Source organism: Sabethes cyaneus, chromosome 3 (genome assembly GCF_943734655.1).
Source record: "Sabethes cyaneus chromosome 3, idSabCyanKW18_F2, whole genome shotgun sequence".
Lineage (NCBI taxonomy): Eukaryota > Metazoa > Arthropoda > Insecta > Diptera > Culicidae > Sabethes > Sabethes cyaneus.
Window position 1 is genome coordinate 240,823,433 of NC_071355.1, and position 21,956 is coordinate 240,845,388.

General features: G+C 45.6%; 1 protein-coding gene across 1 annotated transcript in view; it reads left to right on the forward strand.

Moving 5' to 3' along the window:
* Nucleotides 1–20,303, forward strand: part of LOC128740965 (cadherin-related tumor suppressor) — a 161,882-nt gene extending 141,579 nt beyond the window's left edge. Inside the window, exons 8-9 of the mRNA XM_053836541.1 lie at nucleotides 5,973–11,346; nucleotides 17,600–20,303. Of these exons, the coding sequence (XP_053692516.1) occupies nucleotides 5,973–11,346; nucleotides 17,600–20,303 (8,078 nt within the window). The remainder of the gene's footprint in view (nucleotides 1–5,972; nucleotides 11,347–17,599) is intronic.
* Nucleotides 20,304–21,956: the final 1,653 nt, after the last annotated feature.

Below are 21,956 nucleotides of genomic sequence, written 5' to 3' on the forward strand. Positions count from 1 at the left end.
AAAAAATTTGTGAAAAACTTATTACAAGTGATGTATTTCGTGGGTTGCTGAGAAAATTTCAATGCATTTCATAGAAATAAATTAAAATTTTGCTCTACGATACTTGGTTTAAAAGTTATAAACTTTTAAAATAAGAGATAAAAAAATAAGAGAATTAATCCAGTGAGACTTTAGTATGTACCTTTCAAATAGAACAATAAGCGTGTAAATCGGTTACCTATTGCCAAGAAAATTTAGTCCTATAATTATATAACTTTTAAATGGTGCTCTTTGAAATCAAAGTATGAGCGATCAAAACGCTCCAATGCTCTTAGAGACAGCTGTTAGAATACAGGACGGTTACGGCGCTAATGCAACAATCCTACTGACTCTAATTACCGCCGAGCCGAACATACGATAACTGGCTTGTTCGTACCTTGAAGCTAACTGGGCGGTTTGACAAACAGATATTTGCTAATTATTCAAAACTAAATTGATTGGCTGAGCCTTGAATTTGGGAGCCTTGAGGAGAAATGAGTCGTCATTGATTGTGTTAATTTCAAAAGCAGTTTTTTGATGTAGGACTACGTCTTACGGCAAGTTTTGAGATAGAGTGTCATTCCAAAAAATCGAAAAATGCGAGCGTCACGAAAAATGATAGGTTTTGAGCGTTAATAGCTCAGCGGTTTTCCGATCGATTTTCAATATTCTTACACCAATCGATCGGAAAATCTTCTAAGAATTGACCCAAATGAAGAAAAGTATGGATTCTTGATGTTGAACTATTGAAAAATTGAAAATAATAAACCTATGTTTTACCAGAATTCTCGCTTCGTGATTGGTTGTTGGAAATGACGTCATCACAGTAGAAACGCGTTTTCACGCTTCGACTTATAATTCAGTCAATTTTCAATAGATTTCCAAAATATTTACACCAATTGATCGGAAAATCAATTGAAAATACAGAAAACTATTGATTTTCAATGCGCGTCATTGAAAAATTGAATTATTTTCATATTTTTGCCTTCCCTCGTCAGTGCTTCCCTAGCACGGGTGACAGAAATATATACGATATAAGCTTTGGGTTATGCTTCCTTATGATTGTATTTAATTTACGTCCTATAGAATCCGATCGAAAATTTTTGAGCTTCAGCTGTTGCTGCTTCCCACGGCTAAGGCAACGAAGACATGCAAATTCACCAAGCGAGGTGTTGGAGCTGGAGCACTCGTTTCGCTGCCGTGAAGGAATATCTGGCTGCTGAAGTTCTGGAATTGGCAGGAAATATGCTGCACGCGACAACAAAACGACCAGAATTATCGTCACTTGTAGCTGGCCATCCGCAACAACGAAGAGTTGAACAAATTGCTGTCCCGTATCACCACTGCTCAGAGAAGTTTCTTTCCGAACATCCAAGCTGTTTTGTTGCTGCCCAAAAAGATGGAAAAGAGGGCTTAAATTTCCAACATATCACGTCGACAAAATGTTCTTTTAAGGACAAATCATAATGTTCATGAAGATTTGAGGAATTTTGGCTCACTGATTTTAATTCTATTTAATTCGATTGATTCTAATTGTTCGCTTCTTATCAAATAATTTTAACCGATCACCTCTCGTGCTTTTGTTCGCTTGCTGCTGTCAACCAGCAACAGTTGGCCGTCTCGGAAGCTAAGAAGCAGCCAACAAATATACCAGCTCCAAGTAAATGTGTTCAGTCAAGCGTCAAAATGAATGAAACCATGGGTTTAATAAAATGAAAGAGTGTTAGTAACATCTTTTGTATCTTCATATAAGAATTTGTTCGTTCTTCAAAGAACGGTTTTCGGTAATTGATGAAAGCTAGGAAACTTGGAACTTAGGGCTTTTCACTCGGTTTTCTTTAGCAACACAAATTTATCCATCACCAATGCTACAGTAATAATACGTAGAGTAATTTTTCTTTGGCAGCAAAAGGCGAACGGCTCACTAGTAACTTTGCTCTTTTGTTCAGACTGAAATTGAAATGCTCTATTTTATTTTACGTGATAGAATGAAGGAACATGAAAAATAAATGTGGCCGATTCTTGTCGCTTGCTCTGGTACATAACACGAGGTAAGCCGGCGAACAGCATTATTCAAACGCTAGCTGAGCTGCTGCCAACATCGTTTGCCAGGGCAAACGAAAGTCACACTCGACTCGTGCACTTTTGCAGTATGTGTGCAGTGCAGTGTGTTGGAGCTGGAGCACTCGTTTCGCTGCCGTGATGAAATATCTGGCTGCTGAAGCTCTGGAATTGGCAGGAAATATGCTGCACGCGACAACAAAACGACGTCACTTGCAGCTGGCCACTTGGAGTGGTATTTTATCGTGATTCAGGACCATACACGAACGACTTCGTTGATCGCATAGCTGCTGAAGCTTTCCGGCTGGTCCGTTGCAACAAGCCGGCCCTCGCTAGCGGTTACCGGTACTCCAATTTACCGAAAAGAGAATTACGTTAAGTGCGTTAGTGCAAGTTTATTGCAAGCTGGAGTTGTGATAATCAAACAATCGGTCCTTTCAAGGGCCACACAACGATTGAAGAGTTTATTATATTTTCTTGCCCAGTTAATGCCATAATAACACAGGCAACGAGGGAGAAGTTGAATTTTTCGCCATTGCGGACGACCAACAAATGACGGAAATAAGTTTTCTGGTCACGGGCGACATTTTCTGCGACTTCCAAAACGTCTGCAGGTTGTAAATGCTTTATCAGTGTTCTTTTGTAAGCCGCAGAAAAGTTGCGCAAAATTTTCAACTTTTTGAAAACTCGCGCGTAGCGTCTACCGATTACCAGAGGAAACTATTCAACGTAGAAACATATAAAAATTTATTTACTGTTTGGTTTAGTTACTGACTTAGTTTCGTTTTAATAAAATAGATTCAATCAATTCGTGGATATAACTCCAAAATCGGTTGAGGATTGAATGTATACAATGTTACTACTTTGATAAACGTTGCGTATGTAGGTTGTATACATGATTAATCGTATTATTACATACATGGATACATCCTACTGTCGCTACAAAGAGACTTACGTGATCCTACGTCACCTATGCGGTCTTGTCTTGTGCACAACCCCTCTGATTTTTGTTTGTAGCAAAAACTATGCTCATGAAAATATATTCAGATTAGCAAGAAGGTTGCAGTGAATATATTTTTAAAAACAGATACCTTGTTTTTGGCCCAAAAGCTGCTTCCGAAATTGAGCTTTCCGACGAAAAGTAAATGACTGCTCATTTCCCCTTAAATAAAAAGCGGATTATTTCAGCGAAGTTATTGCCTTTTTAATACTGAGCTAGTTAAAAGAAATCAGCTTTAATCATTCAAAGCAAGTCCCAGTCGTCGTTTCCTCCGTTGCCAGTTTTACTGTCAAGTGTTTCGGACTTTTCCGGACTTTCAAAGGAATACCCGGTCCGTTTCGGTCCGGTTCCGAAACGCTTCGTTCCGGTTGTCCGGTAAAAAATCGGACTTTAAAATTTCGTTCAGATCGGACTTCCGGGTATCGGACCGGACTTTCCGGACTTTACCTGGTCCGATGTCGATCACTAGTGTACAACACTAAGACACTAGTGTGTCTTAAGATTTAAGACGTGTAGACCAGTGCGTAGAAATCTCATATTTAATTCATGCAATACGCCTGAATTGGTGCAACATACTGCTCATACAGATGAAATTAATACAGCATTGCTAACCTGAAAACAACGATTCGAGCGAATCACTTGCGTTCATGTTCGTGTTGTTCTCTACATTCATTCATTCTCAATAATAGTGAATGAAATCAAATGTGAATCATTCGTTCATTTTGAACTGCCGACAACGGCAAACGAAAGTATAATAAACGTAAATATTTCTCCGGAGTTTTAATTAATTTCCAGGTTTTAGTTGATTTTAAAAATAAGGCAGTTTAAAAACCTTAACTTTGAGATCTAAAATAACAGCCAAGAGCAAGTAAATTGACCGACAGGTTAGTCGATCAATCATCCAGGCACTGCAATTCAGCAATGAATTGGTTTCACGGGTAGAAAACTGAGAGAGATAAGCACCGTCAGCAGTTCAGTAGTCAGGTCCATGGGCTGACAGATAAAAGAATACTACTAGGGGTAAAACCAGGGGTATGTGCTGAATGCGTTTTATACTTGCCTTCATGCAGGGCTGTCGATTTTCTCGAGCACTGGTCTAGACATCACAAATAACAAGAAAGATGGTATAAAAAAGGTTTCTTTCCTCAGATCTATTCAGATTTTTTTATGCGAATGTGAATAGCTCTCATATTCATACTTAGAGAGGACGAAAATCAGTGGAAATGGATATGTAATTTAGGATAAACAAATTGGAAAAAAACTGATAATTTCTCGAATCAATTATCTGTACAGAAGAAGTTCATAAAGGGGTTCCAATCGTTGACGATTAAGTGACTGGGGTAAATAATCTGAAAAAATGAAAAACACGAAGCGATAATCCCCTAGGAAGGCCATCGTTTACCACATTCAAAAGTGGCACTAATCCAACGGACGGCCTCTCTGTCTCTCTTCATCCTAACAACTACTCGTCATTGAAATCGCCTTTATCGTCTGCCAAAGTAACTCCTCGAACAGTAGGATGACGAACCGTCAACCGGGTGAAGGGTGAAAACTGCAGCGGCGAATCCTTACAAAACCGACAGGCAGGCAGTTCCGAACCAATGAACGAACGAACGAACGAACGAACGAACTAAGGAACGCATCAGCAAACTGCAGCAGCCCGAGGGGGCGAAATACAATACTCCTTTTTTGCATCAATTATTATTTTTCCTACGTGAAAGCTAACAGTAAGAAGCCACCGCCAGTTAGCCCCGCACGCACGCACCACACAATCGACAATCGTTCACTGACGGGTGTACCGGTTCCTCTGCTCCGCCGGTGTCTCGTCGGTCGTGTCGATCGCTCCCCCAGCCAGCCAGCCAGCAGAGGGACGCACGCTCAATCAGCAGCCAACGAAACAAAACAAAAAATAAGCATGAAGAAGGCGCGATCGTTTTTGCTGTCCTGGCTGTCTCGGCCAGTACTCGGGGTCTCTGGTATATAACTGGAAAGATTTTATGACCTCGGGCTATAAATACTTCATCTGCATAAAGTTTAAAATTTATAAAAATGATATCAGAGCGCGCCCTCTCCTCTGTCTCTGTTTTATTTTCCCTCTCACTCACACTCGTCGGCTCGATCATGTGCTGCAGCGGCAGCAGCAGCAACATCCATTTGTCGTAAAATGTGTATGCCCGATCCTCGCCGCCGAAACACTTGTCGAGCTGCTCCGAAAATGGCCTCCGATATGTGATGTTCCGGGCGGAGCGTAGATTAAGATAATCTAAATCACCCCACGTCGCTGGGCCAGCAAGAACTTCTGCGGTTTACGGTTTTGCGCTGTGCGCACAGCCGGAAAGTGTTGATAAATTGTTCTAAATGAGGCACTGGTATGTAAAGTCTTTTTTTTTTTTGTTGCTTTGCTCCTGCTGCTTGCTGGAAGCTGCCCAGAGGGAATGCATTTTCTTACGAGCGAACCGATATCTGTCGGACTGTGACCGTACGGCTATTGTACGGAGCGGAGCTCCGTGCTGCCACGAACAAAGCCACAAATACCAGCTCACCACGGTCATGGCGGCCCCATAATCGCAGATTGGTATCAGTCAGCGAAACAAAAGCTTACCATATTGAATTGTCATTATCAATCACCGTGTCCGCCATGTGTGCCATGCCGTGCCGTGCCGCGCCATGCTTGCCGCTCAGGGAGTCGCTATTTTTCATGCACGCCGCCGCCATGCACCGCATGCGGTCCGGTCTGTACGGGTTCTGAAGTCATACACGTTCACGATAATCTCAGCTGTGGCATTGCCTTTTTCGTGTGGCCTTTTTTTTCACTTCTATTATTATCGTAGTTAATATTATTATCGTTGCTTTCATCGAATAACAGACGAACGTTTTTTCTCTTCTCTTCCAGGGTCGCCTCCACTCACCGGTACGGGCACGGTACGGGTGATTGTTCAGGACCAGAACGATCACAGTCCGGAGTTTGAGCGGCAATCCTACCAGGCGACGGTGTCGGAAAACCTTCCCATCGGCAGCAAGGTACTGCAACCGATCGCAACGGATAAGGATGCCGGTCAGAATGCAAAAATCCGTTACACATTGCTGGGTGAACACTCGCAGCGTTTCAATGTGAACCAAGATAGCGGGGAGATCACGACCGCCACCGTTCTCGATCGGGAAGACATCGCGCTGTACTATTTCACGCTGATGGCACAGGACAGCTCAACGACCGAGCCACGCGCTACGGTTGTTAACCTAACCATTTCGGTGTCGGACATGAACGACAACAGTCCAACGTTCGAGTCCCGAACGTTCCACGTGAACATTCCCGATCGTATCAAACGTAATCAGTTTGTGTTTGGAGCGAAAGCGATCGATCTGGACGAAGGAATGAATTCGCGCATCATCTACTCGATCAGTGGGTCGGATGCGAATAAATTCCACATCAATGAGAACACCGGAGTCATTGAAGCTTCCGTCGAGCTGTCCCTACCGGGACAAAACGCCGATCGAGTCTTCAGCTTGGTCATCGAAGCTCGCGATCAAGGCTTTGACCAGAAATCCACCAAAAGCGAACTGACGATCGCACTGAAGTCGGCCCACCTCTTCCCAGTGTTTTCGTATCTCTCGGAAACACAATTCGTACTTCCGGAGGATATCGCCGATGGTAAAATCGTGACTAAGATATCTGCTACCTCACCGAAGAAAGGTCCAGCCGGTAACATACGGTACGCGATCGCTGGTGGTAACATCGGAGATGCACTCCGAATCGATCCCAATACCGGCGAGGTGGCCGTTAATAAAGGAGGACTGGATTACGAACGTAATCAGCAGTACGAAGTGTGGATCGAGGCGGCCGACTCCGATCGGCCAAGTCTGCGAAGTGTCATGCAGCTGATCATAAACGTTACCGATGCCAACGACAATGCCCCGGTTATGGAGAAGCAGGTGTACACCGCCGAAGTGATGGAAGAAGAATCACCCGGATTGTTTGTCAGCAAAGTTCAAGCTAGCGATGCGGATTCGGATGAAAATGGACAGATAACGTACAGTTTGGCGAACGACTACGATAGTTTTGAGATCAACAGCGATACGGGAGAGATCTACACCACCACAAGGCTCGATCGGGAAGATATTCCACGCTACGCTCTGATCGTCAAAGCGGTCGATCAGGGTGTGCCCCAGCTAACCGGAACTGCCACAGTTCTCGTTCATGTCCTGGATAAGAACGACAATCCTCCCAAGTTTACGCGTCTATTCAGCGTTAACGTGACAGAAAATGCCGAAATCGGCATTTTCGTGATTCGCATCACATCGTCCGATTCGGACATCGGAATCAACGCCAACGCCACCTACATCTTCACCGAGAACATCGGCAACAAATTCCTGATTGATTCCACCTCCGGAAACGTCACCGTGGCCGGTCATCTGGATCGCGAACAGCAGGACGAGTACATCCTCAAAGTAGCCGCCGTTGATGGTGCCTGGAGAGCGGAGACTCCGCTCACGATCACCATTCAGGATCAGAACGATAACGCACCGGAATTCGAGCACAGCTACTACAGCTTCAACTTCCCCGAGCTGCAGAAAGCGGTCACCTTTGTCGGCCAGGTGATCGCCACCGATCGCGATAAGCACGGACCGAACTCGGTGATTTCCTACTCCCTTCAGCAACCGTCGGATATGTTCTCGATCGATCCGGCCACCGGAGAAATCTTCAGCAAACGAATCATCCACTACAAACACACCCAGCTGGAATCCTCACCGGAGAATATGTTCAGTCTAACCGTTCTGGCCACCGACAACGGGAAACCTCCGATGTATTCGGAGTGTTTGATCAACATCAATGTAGTGGACGCCAACAACAATCCACCGGTCTTTACTCAGCGCGAGTATCTGTCACCGGCTCCGGAGGGAGCGACGGTCGGTCAGAAGATCATGCAACTGCTTGCCCGGGATGAGTTCGACTACGGCGTCAACGCCGAAATCGAGTACATCGTAACCGGCGGCAACGGTACCAGTCACTTCATAGTGAACCGGAACGACGGTTGGATTGTGGTTAGCAACCCGCTGAATGACATTCCCGGCAAAGTCTACACCCTCAATGTTCGAGCAGTGGACAAGGGAGTACCTCCGCAGCAAGATGAAATCGTCGTAACGGTGATCGTCACAGGACTAAACAAATACGCTCCCGTCTTCCAGAGTCCTTCCTATCAGGTGATCGTACCGGAGAATGAACCAATCGGATCGACAATTCTAACCGTCAGCGCTCCAGATGATGACGACGGCCCCAACGGTATGGTTCGGTACTCCATTGCCGGAGGCAACGACCGGAAAGAGTTTACAATCGACAGCGTAGCTGGCGCGATCATGATCCGCCAACCTCTGGACTACGACACCGTTCAGATCTACCAGCTGAACGTAACCGCCGAAGATCTGGGCTTCAAACCGAAGAAATCCATGGCCATGATCACGGTCACTCTGACCGACATCAACGACAACGCACCGATCTTCAACCAAACCGAGTACGATGCGTTTATTCCGGAAAACTCCCCGCCGAACACGTTCGTTTACCGACCCATTGCTCACGATCGAGACTCACCGAAGAATGCCATTGTTCACTACTCGATCGTAGGCGGAACCGGACGGGATCTGTTCTCGATCGAAACCACAACCGGAGTGATCAAATCCCGGGCAACGTTCGACTATGAGGAGCAAAATCGCTACACGCTGGACGTTATGGCAATCAATCCGGATTCGCCGATGAAAAATCGAACCAAAGTGATTGTCCACGTTACCGGAGTGAACGAATTCTATCCGAAGTTCGTGCAACCTGTGTTCCACTTTGATGTTTCCGAATCGGCGGAAGTCGGATCGAGTGTTGGATTTATTCAGGCAACCGATAAGGATGCCGGAGAGGACGGTAAGGTGTACTATCTTCTGGTCGGGTCCAGTAATGATAAGGGTTTCAACATTCATCCGGAAACGGGAGTGATGATTGTGTCACGCAACCTCGATCGTGAGACCCAATCCCGAGTGGTGCTGACCGTGCTGGCTAAGAACTTCGGTGGCATTCGAGGAAACGACACCGACGAGGCGCAGGTCATCATTTCCATTCAGGACGGCAATGATCCACCGGAGTTTTTACTTGATTTTTACGAGGCTGATGTTTCGGAAGGTGCTCAAGTGGGAACTCGAATCATCACCGTGAAAGCAATAGACAAAGACGTTCGACCGCAGAACAACCAGTTCAGTTACTCGATCATCGGTGGAAATAATGATCATTCGTTTAAGATCGATCCCCAATCTGGACAAATCGAAACAGCTCGTTTGCTTGATCGAGAAACCGTACCCACGCACAAGTTGATTCTGGGTGCCATTGACACCGGATCACCACCACAAACGGGAACAACGACGGTGAAAATTTCCATCACAGACATCAACGACAATGGACCCGTCTTTGATCCGAAGGATACCGTCGGATCGGTACTGGAAAACGAACCTCCGAACACCGTGATCATGACGCTCTCAGCAACCGATCCAGATCTACCTCCGAATGGAGCACCTTTCACCTACTACCTAGTGGGAGGTCGCCACAAATCCCTAGTCACTCTTGAAAAGCATTCCGGCGTTCTCCGAACGGCTCGCAGCATTGATCGTGAAACCACTCCCAAGCTGGAACTCCTCGTAGAAGTAGAAGACAACGGAAAACCGAAAATGCGAACCCAGCACACGATCACCGTCAACGTCATGGACCAAAACGACAGTCCATCAACCCCGCGAGTCGTGCACGTCCTGGTGTACGGCTTCAACAACCAACTGAACGGTGACATCGCTAACGTACACCCGAACGATCCGGACACCACGGGTGACTACCGGTGCAAAATCATCGGCGACCTGAACAAAAACCCCATCAGCTCGTTCACCATCAGTTCCGGCTGCAAGCTTCGTTCGACCTCATCGTCCATCCCGAACAATGGCCACACGTTCCTCGTGTCCGGAAACGATGGCCGACACAACGACGTGGTGTCAACGGTAAGCGTCGAGTTCCTCCGTTTCGACAACGTCACCGTCGAAAACTCGATCACCATACGAATCGAAAACATGACCAGCAGTCGCTTCCTTGCGAATTACTATCGAAACTTCGTTGACATCCTCAAAGCGTCGATCGACAGTTCCAACGATCTGATTGTCTACAGCCTGCTGGATGTGGAGAAGGCAACGGACATCAGTGTTGCGGTAGCAAACGACGGCAAGGGCTTCCGATCACAGCAGTACATCAAGGAACGGTTCAACAAAAAACTGGATGCCATCAATTTGCTTCTGCAGAACTCAAAGGTCGTAATTGGGTTCATCCCTTGTGACGCCAATACCTGCGACAACGGTGGCGTCTGCTTCGAAAAGATCAACGTTTACGATGACACACAGATAACGGACAGTCAATCGCTGATCTTTACCTCTCCCCTGGTACGACACGACTTCCGGTGCAAGTGTTCCGATGGTTACACCGGTCAACGGTGTGACAAACGACAGGATCCTTGTTCGCCAAACCCCTGCCAAGCTGGTGGCCAGTGTCGTCGACAGGGTTACGACTTCCAGTGTTCCTGTCCTTCGAACCGTGAGGGAAAATTCTGTCAGCTGGAACGAGGCGATGTGTGTTCGAGCAGCCCGTGCAAAAATGGTGGCTCCTGTCGGGAGAGTTCCGACGGTTCTTCGTTCTTCTGTCTCTGTCGACCGGGATACCGAGGAAATCAGTGTGAAGCTGTGGCAGATTCCTGTCGACCGAACCCCTGTCTGTTCGGTGGATTGTGTGTCAGCCTGAAGCCGGGCTACAAGTGCAGCTGCGTGGATGGACGCTACGGGCGGCACTGTGAGAAGACGACGTTCGGATTTAAGGAACTCTCGTATATGGCATTTCCTGCTCTAGACGCCGCCACCAATGACATTTCGGTTATTTTCGCCACCACTAAACCGGATGCACTGCTGATATACAACTACGGAATTCAGAGCGGTGGACGGTCCGATTTTGTCGCGATGGAAGTGGTGAATGGGCGGGCGGTGTTTTCCTACGGTGGAGCTAGGACGGCAATTACGTCGCTGGTGGTTGGACCATCGGCCGCTAATAATGAAACCATTTCCAATGGGAGGTGGCACAAAATAACGGCAACCCGCAATGGACGGGTGATGTCGCTGAGTGTGTCCAAGTGTTCCGAGAACGGAGATTACTGCGTCGATTGCCGACCGGGAGATTCGAACTGCTACGCCGATGATACCGGACCGACGGGGTAAGTTGATTACTTAGGTATTTTTTAAGTTTTCCTATATTGAACAAGAGTTATGAAAGCAAATAACGTGGAATCTTCAAGACTATTTCGAATGAATCTTCCATTTTTAAAACAAATACTAATAACGTGTCATCGATCGTCGTTCGTTCGTGTTTAAAATCCACATACCATCGAAAGTTGATGGTTTGGAAGTAGCTGTCAGCTGTAGAGCACCGCTGTGGTGACTTCAATGACCTCTTGCACGGTTGGTAAACAGTTGCCCCTTTTTAGTAAAAGTTCAACGCATTGTACCTCGCGGACTGCATACGTAACCTCAAAGACTAGCGAATAGGAATCCGTTGCTAAAGGTGATTACTGATGGGAGTCCGATTACGTCGACGGTTAACCTCTAGCTTCTTAAAGTTCGGCCGGCAACTCGACTTCTTCGTCTTCCGAATCAAGACTATGTACGTCTAGACTAGAATAAACAATGGTAGCCGATGCTTTTTACCCTGTCGACTGTCTGATTCATGATTTTTACTATACTTTTTGTGGCTTTTTCAGTCTATTACGCAATTAGAACTGGCTTTTTCAATTCGCTCCGGCGTTTCGACCATTTATTTTAGCCTTTTTCAAGGATAGAGTAGTCGAAAAGTCGGAGCTGGTTCCCAGGTCCTTTTGCGGCTACGTAGACCTCGGCCCGGATGAAATCTAGTGAATCGTAACTTTGTGTTTCTGGGCGAATTACTTTATCTGAGCCAATTTGTGGAACGGTGTAGTCTCGCAAAATAATTCCAAGGAAGTACGGGTGCGGCGCGAAAAGGCGTGGTTTTCTAATCCAGAAAAAAGGTGCCGATGGCTTTTGTAGAAGATTTTCTTTCCTGCAAACTGCAAACTGCAAACGGAATGATGCGGAGAGACACTTTCACCGTTGGTAGGACTGTTGAATTTCGGAATTCATCACATGACGGTCGATGCGTCTGGAGAGTACTTCCGCACGAACAAAACTATCCATGGGCATGTAACGGATTCAGAGTCATAGATGAGAAGAGTTTGGGCCCACCGTTGGAGCCTGGCGTTAGAAATGTCCTCCTTCAAGTCAAATATTAAGATGTGTGGATGGTGGTCGGCTAGCTTTTCGAGCTTTCGGCTGGGTCTACGTTGTAATTGGTTTTGACGGACTCGTCGGGGAACCTGTGAATGAGCTAGCTGTCAGCCCGATCGTTGGCACATCTGTCCACACCACGCTAAAGAGGCACAGTCTAGTGCACCTGAAGGAGACGAACCAGTCTGGCAGTCCCTCAGCCATTTTCGTGAACATGTCATTGGACAGAACCGAATAACAGTTTGGCTCTAGCGCTGTGTTTAACTCTATCGAGTAAATCTCTTCCTATTTGACTTCCGCACGAATATCGGTACCGTCCAATCAGTAAAAAACAGCCTTCGTTATGATTTCGAGACTTTCCAACCGGCGAAATTGCTCTTCCACGACGCCCTCTATGCTGCAAGCCAGCGTCAGCGTCAGCGTTATTCTAACAGTTTTTCCATGATTTAATATTCTCTCTTAATATTGTCTCTCAAACGACGCATAACACTTAACGACAAGGTCGTCAGAGTACATATATGGCAGTCAGTATAGCACCCTTCCCTTCCCTTCTTCAGTGCACCAACATGCTCACATAGACTCGGGAAACCATCACAAGAAATTAATATCAGTTCAACTAACCTGCTAACCGTAAAAAGATCTTGCAACTCAAAGCACTAAACATTGCATAGGTTCTATTACTTTTTGAGACATAAATTTCACTAAATATTGAGATTTCTGCCCAATTAAAATTCATCACTATATTTTCACTTTTTCGCCGTTGATTTTTCATTAATTTTTTTCGGCCGTTCCATTCGTCTAATCACTAGCGAAGCTTAACTTGAGGCACAGAAAACTTTAATTCACCACCCGAACAGTTATTTAGTAAGATATTATAATGATTTTGCCCAAACTGTTCACTGGAATTGATAGGAAAAACTTCACTTCGTTTCGATTGCAATTCCGAATCCGCGACCGTCGTTGTTGATACGTTACCACGGAAACGGGAGTGATGCCATATTTACGTTGAGCATGAAATTGGCCAATAATTTTCGCTATTAAATTAATGGTCGTAAAGTGTCGAAAATATACTTATAAAATTCTCTGATAATAAAATTCACCGTAAACGACATTTTATGTGATAGAATTACTGTCGGATCTAGTTCAACAGCAAAAATGGATGCGCCATTCTACGTTTCATAATTGTTCATAACAGATTATTACCTACTACTAGCAACTCAGCATAAACTTAGCATAAACAAAACGATAGTGGAAACCAGTACTGAAATCAGAAAAAAAACAGCTGGCCTCTGACGACCTTCATCTTAAGTCCACTGTCGATAATGTAGATTACTGACCTATATTTTTGCTGCCAGTCGAATTGCGAAATTCTGTGATCTGACAGTGTGTGTGCTGTGAGCCGTGTGAAAACTTGGTAGTAGTTTGTAAGCCCCCTTAAGCAGTCATAAAGTAGTTTAAAGGCTCACAGCTTTGAATGAAAGCTTCTACTCTATACTTTAACACCTTTGAGCAGCCGTAAAACGGCTTGTTGCTTATGGCTGTTTAGAAGCGGATTGTTTAGAAGAAAAATCCGCTATAAAGCTTGTTTATCAGCTTTCGAGAGAGAGCTGGTTTGAAGAACTTAGAGTAGCTTAAACATCGCTTGTTCAAAAACCATTTAAGTGCTTACTTTCTGCAGCCTTAATCCCCTTAAATCAACCCGTAACCAGCGATTGCTCTTGCAATTCAGCTACCTTTGTTACTTGGGTAATAGCTCAGCGGTTTTCCGATCGATTTTCAATATGTTTGCACCAATCGATCGGAACATCTTCTACGCATCCACACTAATAAAAAAAACTATTGATTTTTAAGTGCGCACTATTGAAAAATTGAAAAATGGAGCATTGTCAATTCCTGATAGATTTCCTAGCTATTTATACCAATAGATCGGAAAATCGAATTGGATAATATAGAAAACTATTATTTTCAATGCGCGCCATTGAAAAATTGAAAATAACTCTAATTTGTTCGGTCTTAAAAAAACGATTTCGGTAATTAATGAATCTTAGAGCTTCTCACTCGGTTTTCTATAGCAACACAAATCTATCCATCACCAATGCTACAGTAATAAGCAGCGTTATTTTTTTTTGGCAGTAAAAGGTGAACGGCTCACTGGTAACTTTGCTCTTTTGTTCAGACTGAAATTGAAATGCTCCATTTTGTTCAACGTAGATGATGGAATGATGGACCACGAAAAATATGTGGGACCGATTCTTGTCGCTTGCTCTGGTACATAACACGAGGTAAGCCGGCGAACAGCATTATTCAAACGCTAGCTGAGCTACTGTCAACATCTTATTGGCATGTCTGGACGCGACAAAGGCGGAAGCATTAAGGGCAAGCGAAAATCACGCTCGAGTCGTGTACGTCTACAGTTCCCGGCCGGTCGTATTCAGCGGCTGCTGAGAAAAGGTATATCTGGCTGCTAAAGTTCTGGAAGTGGCAGGAAATATGCTGCTCGCGAAAACAAAGCGACCAGAATTATCGTCACTTGCAGCTGGCCATCCGCAACAACGAAGAGTTGAACAAATTGCTGTCCGGTGTCACCATTGCTCAGAGAGGTGTCCTTCCGAACATCCAAGCTGTTTTGTTGTTGCCCAAGAAGACGGAAAAGGTGGCTTAAATTTCCAACGTTCTACGATCACCTCTAGCGAGCTTCAGACATCCTTTCAGAGAGTCCACTGTACTTTGTACTAGTAAAGACAACCACAAACTGATACCGGTTTTCAATATACATCTTGTTATATACCGGGCCACCTATAGAGGATTTCTAAAGAGGTTCGGCTACGAAAGTCGTGGCATGGTAGAATTTGAAAAATGGGACGGACTTCGAAGATATACTTTGCGCTAATAAAACACGAACTCGGTCGAATTATCAGTTTCTGTAAAGCAAGCAGAGGCACAGGTGCATAATTTCTGATGATGTCATCACGTATACAAGCTTTAAGTAAATGTTGTAAGCTAAAGTTATGATAATCAAACAATTGGTCCTTTTCAGGATCAACACATAATGATTGAAGATTTGGTTAGATTTTTCTTCCCTTCACTTCTTTTCGTTTCAAAAAGACAGGCAAAACTTTACTGTAGTAAGATATTCAAAATCATATAACAAAGAGACTTACGTAGTCCTACGTCAACCATGCGGTCGCGTCTTGTGCATAATCTCTCTGGGTTTTTCTCGTGCGAAGTTTGGCTTGATCAAAGCATCTTATGCTCGACAAAAAGATAAAAAACAAAGCCTACTGTGATGCATGCGTCTCTAACAGAGGAATCAAACGGAAAATTCATCGAGCATACACGGCTGTTGGAAGCAAATGGTGATAAACTTAATCGAGAAACGTAGAAAAAAAGGCAGGCTTTGGCCAACGGATGAACGGAGAATTCGTAAAACTGGCGTGAACCAAACCAAAAACAGCATCACAAATTCGTACAGAATTGGAACTTCAAAACTGACAGAAATACCAAAAATAGTCGTATCATAGTATAAATCATAATGGTAACGCGTGCGAATCGGTTGGTTCAAAATTGTGGTGTCAATCCTGGAACATTTCGACTACAGTAGTATTTCCCAGTCTATTTGTATAAGAGGCTTATGTCTGTACCGAAAACCAGGTCTCTGACAGAACGCCATAAGAGGCTTATTGGTAACTAAAAACAGATCCCTGACAGGACGTCATGCTTTCGTAGCAATGGGTTGTATTCTCAGTCACCTCACTGGTCTGGACTGCTCGATTGCTCAACTGGTTGAATAGACTGGTCGACTGGACTGGTCGATTCGACTGCTCGACTCAACTGCTTGATTGAACAGATCGTCTTGACTGCTTGACTGAACAGCTCGATTTAACGGTTCGAGTGGACTACTCGACTTAACTACTCGATTCGACTGCTTGACACATTTGCTTGGCTTACTACTTGACCCGACTGCTCGACTTAACTGCACGATTGAACTTCTCGACTGAACTGTTCGATTCGACTGCTCGACTGGACTCTGGACTACTTGACTGGACAGCATGATTTATCTGCTCGACTAGACTGCTCGACTCAACTGTTCGATTCGACGTTCGACTCAACTGCTCGTTTCAACTGCTTGGTTTCACTGCTGGACTGGACTACTCGACTCAACTACTCGACTCGACTGCTCGAATGAACTGCTTGACTCAACTACTCGATTGGACTATTCGAATCGGCTGCTCGACCTAACTGCTCAACCCAATTGCTCGATTCAACTGCTCGACTAAACTACTCGATTTGATTGCTCGACTCAACTGACAGCTTGATTCAACAGCTCGACTAGACTGCTCGACTTAGCCACTCAACCCGACTGTTCGACTCAACTCAACTGCTTGACTTAACTGTTTGAATCGACAGCTCGACTTAACTGCTCGATTCAACCGCTCGACTGGACTACCCGACTGAACTACTCGACTTAACTGCTCCACTTAACCGCTTAACCCGACTGCTCGACTAGACTGCTCAACTCAACTGCTCGACTAGACTACTTGATTCAACTGCTCGACTCAAGTGCTCGACTAGACTACTCGATTCAACTGGTCGACTGGACTTCTCGACTTAACTGCTCGATCAAACTGCACGACTGGAATTCTGAACAGAAATTTATATTTTCCGGATCGTAAGATTCGGGCTCAACTAGTATTTTAGTATAAGCTGTACGCCATCAACGCTCATTACTATTCCCGAAACCCCACATTTTTCAAAGAAATCTCCGTTAACTTATGAAACTGTAAAGTTTTATAATACTCAATAATAAATCCCATTTGTCTTTGTTCACTTCCGAGCTCATCGCTTCGCAGAAATCCCTAGTTCATAACTGACAATTAGAGGTGCCAGATGCAAAAATTTGTACATATTTTTAAGAAATTTATGAAGAAGCGAAATCTTCACCAAATCTAATAAAACTGCAACTGCTGTGAGTCATAGAGCTATAATGTCTCTATAGCTTGAAATGAAGCAAATTGACAAATACAGACCATCTAAGTTCTTATTAGAGTCCATTAGCTTGATCAGAATTGAGAACGCAATATTCGAAACTGATCGAACCTGTCTGATTTGATCTGATTTTTTTCTAAACGGGATGCTTGTTCTAATTCAATGGCCGTTTTCTCTTTCCAGAACCCTGAACTTCAACAAACACTTCCTGCTGGTGGGTGGCCTGGCATCGGCCGATCCGGTCCTCGAGCGTCCCGGCCAGGTGCATTCCGACGATCTGGTAGGCTGCGTGCACAGCGTGTCCATCAACGGGCGAGCGCTAAATCTGAGCAGTCCAATCAAAGCGGCCGGTGTGGAGAACACTTGCCGACGAGGTAACAACGGAGGACCTTGCAGCCTGGGGCTGCCAGAGGATCCAGCACAGCCTCGCTGCGGTGCTTTCGGGCAGTGTATGGATCGTTGGAATACCGCACTGTGTCGCTGTGGAGCATCGATCCTCTCGCCGGACTGTTCCAGTTCACTCGATTTCTTCTCCATAGCGGACGGCGGTTTTATCGAGTTTGAGATTTCCGAAAAACACAAACGCATGCAACTGCTGGAGAATATCTACAGTGGAAAGAACATCTGGAGTTACGACGTAACTCGTAACAAACGGTACTCAATCAAAACGGAAAATATATCAAGTTTGACGATCGCTGAAGATCCCCCGAAATACATGAGTCTGTTGTTCAAAACGAACAAACCGAATGGGCTGCTGATTTACGCAGCCACCAACAAGCACTACACTTCGATCGAGCTCAAGAACGGTCGGATTTTCTACAATTCCCACCAAACTTCGTACATCAACATCACAGCTTCTGCGCCGGAAAACCTAGCGGACGGCAACTGGCACAACGTTACCTTACACGCTCACAATCGAATTCTGCAGGTAATTGTCGACGGGAAGAACGTAATCGAAGACCTGGATTCGGCAGGAGTGCACGATTTCCTCGATCCGTACCTGACCGTCCTGTCGATCGGTAACGTTCGCCGGGAATTGTTCGTCACCGAAGTCATGCCGACGTACTTCCAAGGCTGTCTGGCAAATTTCACCATCAACAACGAAATCCAACCGTTCAACGGCTCCGGCAGCATTTTCAAGAACGTGGTTCACCGGGGCAACGTTCTGCCGGGATGTCTGCTGGCCGGTTTGGGCGCCGCTCACGTTACCGATCCGCTCAGCATCGGCATAACGCTGGTGATAGTCTTTTTCGTTGTGCTGCTGGTGGCGATCTTTCTTTCGTTTCTGGTGTTTCGGTTGCGGAAACAGCACAAGGAAAAGAGCGGAGGACTCGGAGGTCCCTCTACAATCCATTCCAAGCAGAATGGAGGCTCCACTCTGCTTAGCACTTCCCAGCTAGTGTCCTCCGGTGTGCACAACGACATCGGTAGGAGTCTTCATGTGAGTGATCTGTCCGTCGTTGGTTACCATTCCGATAATAATGATATGCTGCGGGGAGTTGGAGGACATCATCTAGTGGGGCCGGAGTTGATTTCGAAGAAATATAAAGAGCGAGATATCAATGCGGGTGAACCGCAACGTCCCCAACGTCCGGATATTATCGAACGTGAGGTGGTTAGTAAGAGTCCTCCGTTGCGTGAAGATCATCACCCACCGTTACCCCCGCCCAGTCAATCACACCACACACACGATCACACCGCTCCGGTGGATCTTGGGTCCGAATATCCGGAGCACTACGACCTGGAGAATGCCAGTTCGATTGCACCGTCGGACATCGATATCGTCTATCACTACAAGGGATACCGCGAAGCAGGTGGTGTTCGGAAATACAAAGCTACCCCACCTCCGGTGGCCACCTACACCCACCACAAGCACCAGACTTCGGCCCAACAACAGCATCGGCATTCGCCCCATCACGCCGGTCCTTATGCACCGCGCGTGCCGCCGCAAGCTAGTCAACCTCCGCCTTCGAATACGCCTCGACCGCACCAGAGCACTCCACTGGCACGATTGTCTCCGAGCTCGGAGCTCAGCTCGCAGCAACCACGAATCCTCACACTGCACGACATCTCAGGGAAACCTCTGCAAAGTGCTCTCCTAGCGACCACCTCCAGCTCGGGAGGTGTCGGCAAAGATGCCCTCCACAGCAACAGCGAACGCAGCCTCAACAGTCCGGTAATGAGTCAACTCTCCGGACAGAGTTCCAGTGCGAGCCGGAAAAATCCGGGCGTACCGCAACAACCACAAAACGTCAACTCCGTCGTGTCCGGCCCCATGGGTCTAACAGCCGAAGAAATCGAACGACTAAACTCCCGTCCTAGAACGTCGAGTCTGGTTTCCACTCTGGACGCTGTGTCCAGCAGCAGCGAGGCTCCCCGAGTTCCAGCCCCGCATCTGACACACATGCATCACTCGCCGGCAGTTGATGCTCACAGTTCCACCTCAACCGACGAAAGCGGCAACGACAGCTTCACCTGTTCGGAAATCGAATACGACAACAACAGCATCAACGGTGACAAATACACAAAAACCCGCGAAGACACTAGTCGACGGGTGGTCAGCGACAACAACAACAGCAACAAGCCACCCCATCTGCCTCCGTCGTCGTACGACGGATTCGATTCCTCCTTCCGGGGATCGCTAAGTACGCTGGTGGCATCCGACGACGATCTGTCGACCCACATGGTAGGAATGTACCGGCAGCCGAACGGTGCTTCACCATCGGCCACCGGCTGGGACTATCTACTCAACTGGGGCCCGAACTTCGAAAGCCTGATGGGCGTCTTCAAGGACATTGCCGAGCTGCCGGATACAGTGAACGGACGGGTGCCGAGTTCCCTCCGGATACCGGCCGGCGTGCAGAAACCTTCGGAAGAGTACGTGTAGAAATGTGTATAATAAACATGTAAAATCAAAACTAGGAACCAGAACAAACAAGTGAAAAGAAAACGGAGAGTGCACTTACAAGCGTAAATTCAAATGACATGTAAATATTAGTGACTACTGAATTTTAATTAGCTGGAATTGGACGAGACGGGAGCATGCGAACGAGCGAGCAAGCGAGCGAGCGAGTAAGCGCAAAAAAAAAATAAAAAGAAAAAACACTTTCCACATTCATTGTGTGCAAATTTTGCAATGCCTTGTATCAAGGTACGACCTCGAGCATATATATAGTTCTTGTTTTTTTTTAAACTAGAGGAAAAGCAAAACAAACGCGCGTGAAACACAAGAGGTGTGTAACCCAGCGGAAGATAGTAGAAGCTAAAAGCTCTAGCACCCGGCGCCTATCCGCGCGCGGCAAGTAAAGAGCGCGGTAAACACCTACTTTTAAATGTATGCAAAATACATGTGGGCAAATTAAGCAGGTCCTTCAAATGTGCATTTATTACCATGACATCGCCAGGTGTGCGTTTGTTTTTTGTGGTCTTCTTCTGCCCCCCCTACCCACAACCCTACCCCCTCCTCGTTCTCGACCGGAGCCGGTCCAGCAGCTTAAAGCAGCAAAAACCGAATCAGTGCTATGTTTTAAGTGTTAAGCAAGGTTTTTAACTGTAAATAGTTAAGAGATTTTTTTTAAATAGCAAAACAAAACACGATGATGAGAATTATTGTAAACTATCTTGCCATACGCTATTTTAAACAAGACCCCTCAGCAATCCTAAAAGAAAAGGAACATGTACCATGCGGACGGGTGCCAAAACAGAAAAACGGGCAGCCCGTCCCCGCCCGGGATGGCTTTCACGATTCACACGGGCTGTCAATTTGCCAACTACATTGTAGAGAGAGTGAGAGAAAGTAGAAAGTTTTAACAGCAATATATGATAAATAAAACACATTCGCAAATCATGACTTCCAAATGAGACTGTTTTTAATTCGTAATAGAGATGTAAGTGTTTAGCCGCTAAGTTTTATCGAGTAGTAGAGTAGGATGATATGTTTCTAAATCAAATAACAACTTCTATAGGGTAATTCGAAATTCATTCGTGTGTACAAATAATCGGCTCGGTTTTTTTTTTCTATGCGTACCTCTATTGGCATTTAAACAATTTTTTGTACATAGCCTAGCAACGAACGAACAACTTAGAAGAGGTAGAAGAAAGAAATGGTTCTAGTGAAATGAGTTTCTGTAAAATTCCAAAATCCAGCGCAGAAAATAAACGTTAACTATGAAAGTTCGATTTTCGTTTTCATTTCCAAGATGACCCCATCATAGCGTATGGAAAAGGAAAATGCAAGGGGAGAAATCTCGTTGTGGACTTTCGCTTTGACATCACAGTAACCCGCTCTCAAGAAGTGAAATATTTTGCACTGAAAGTATTTTTGGCAGGCTCTGCGCTTGCAAAAAAATCGACGATGAAAAAAAGTTTTGCACGCTGTCATGTTTTCTCAAGTACAAAATCTGCCGGAGTTAAGTTTTCTAAGCCTTCTTGGTTGAAGGTACACTTTTTCGGATGCGGAGTTGTCGCAAGTGGATGGCGATTGTTCATAACGGCCGGTTTCGCACCAACTCGTCCAGCGATTGGCATCCGCATGACCCTT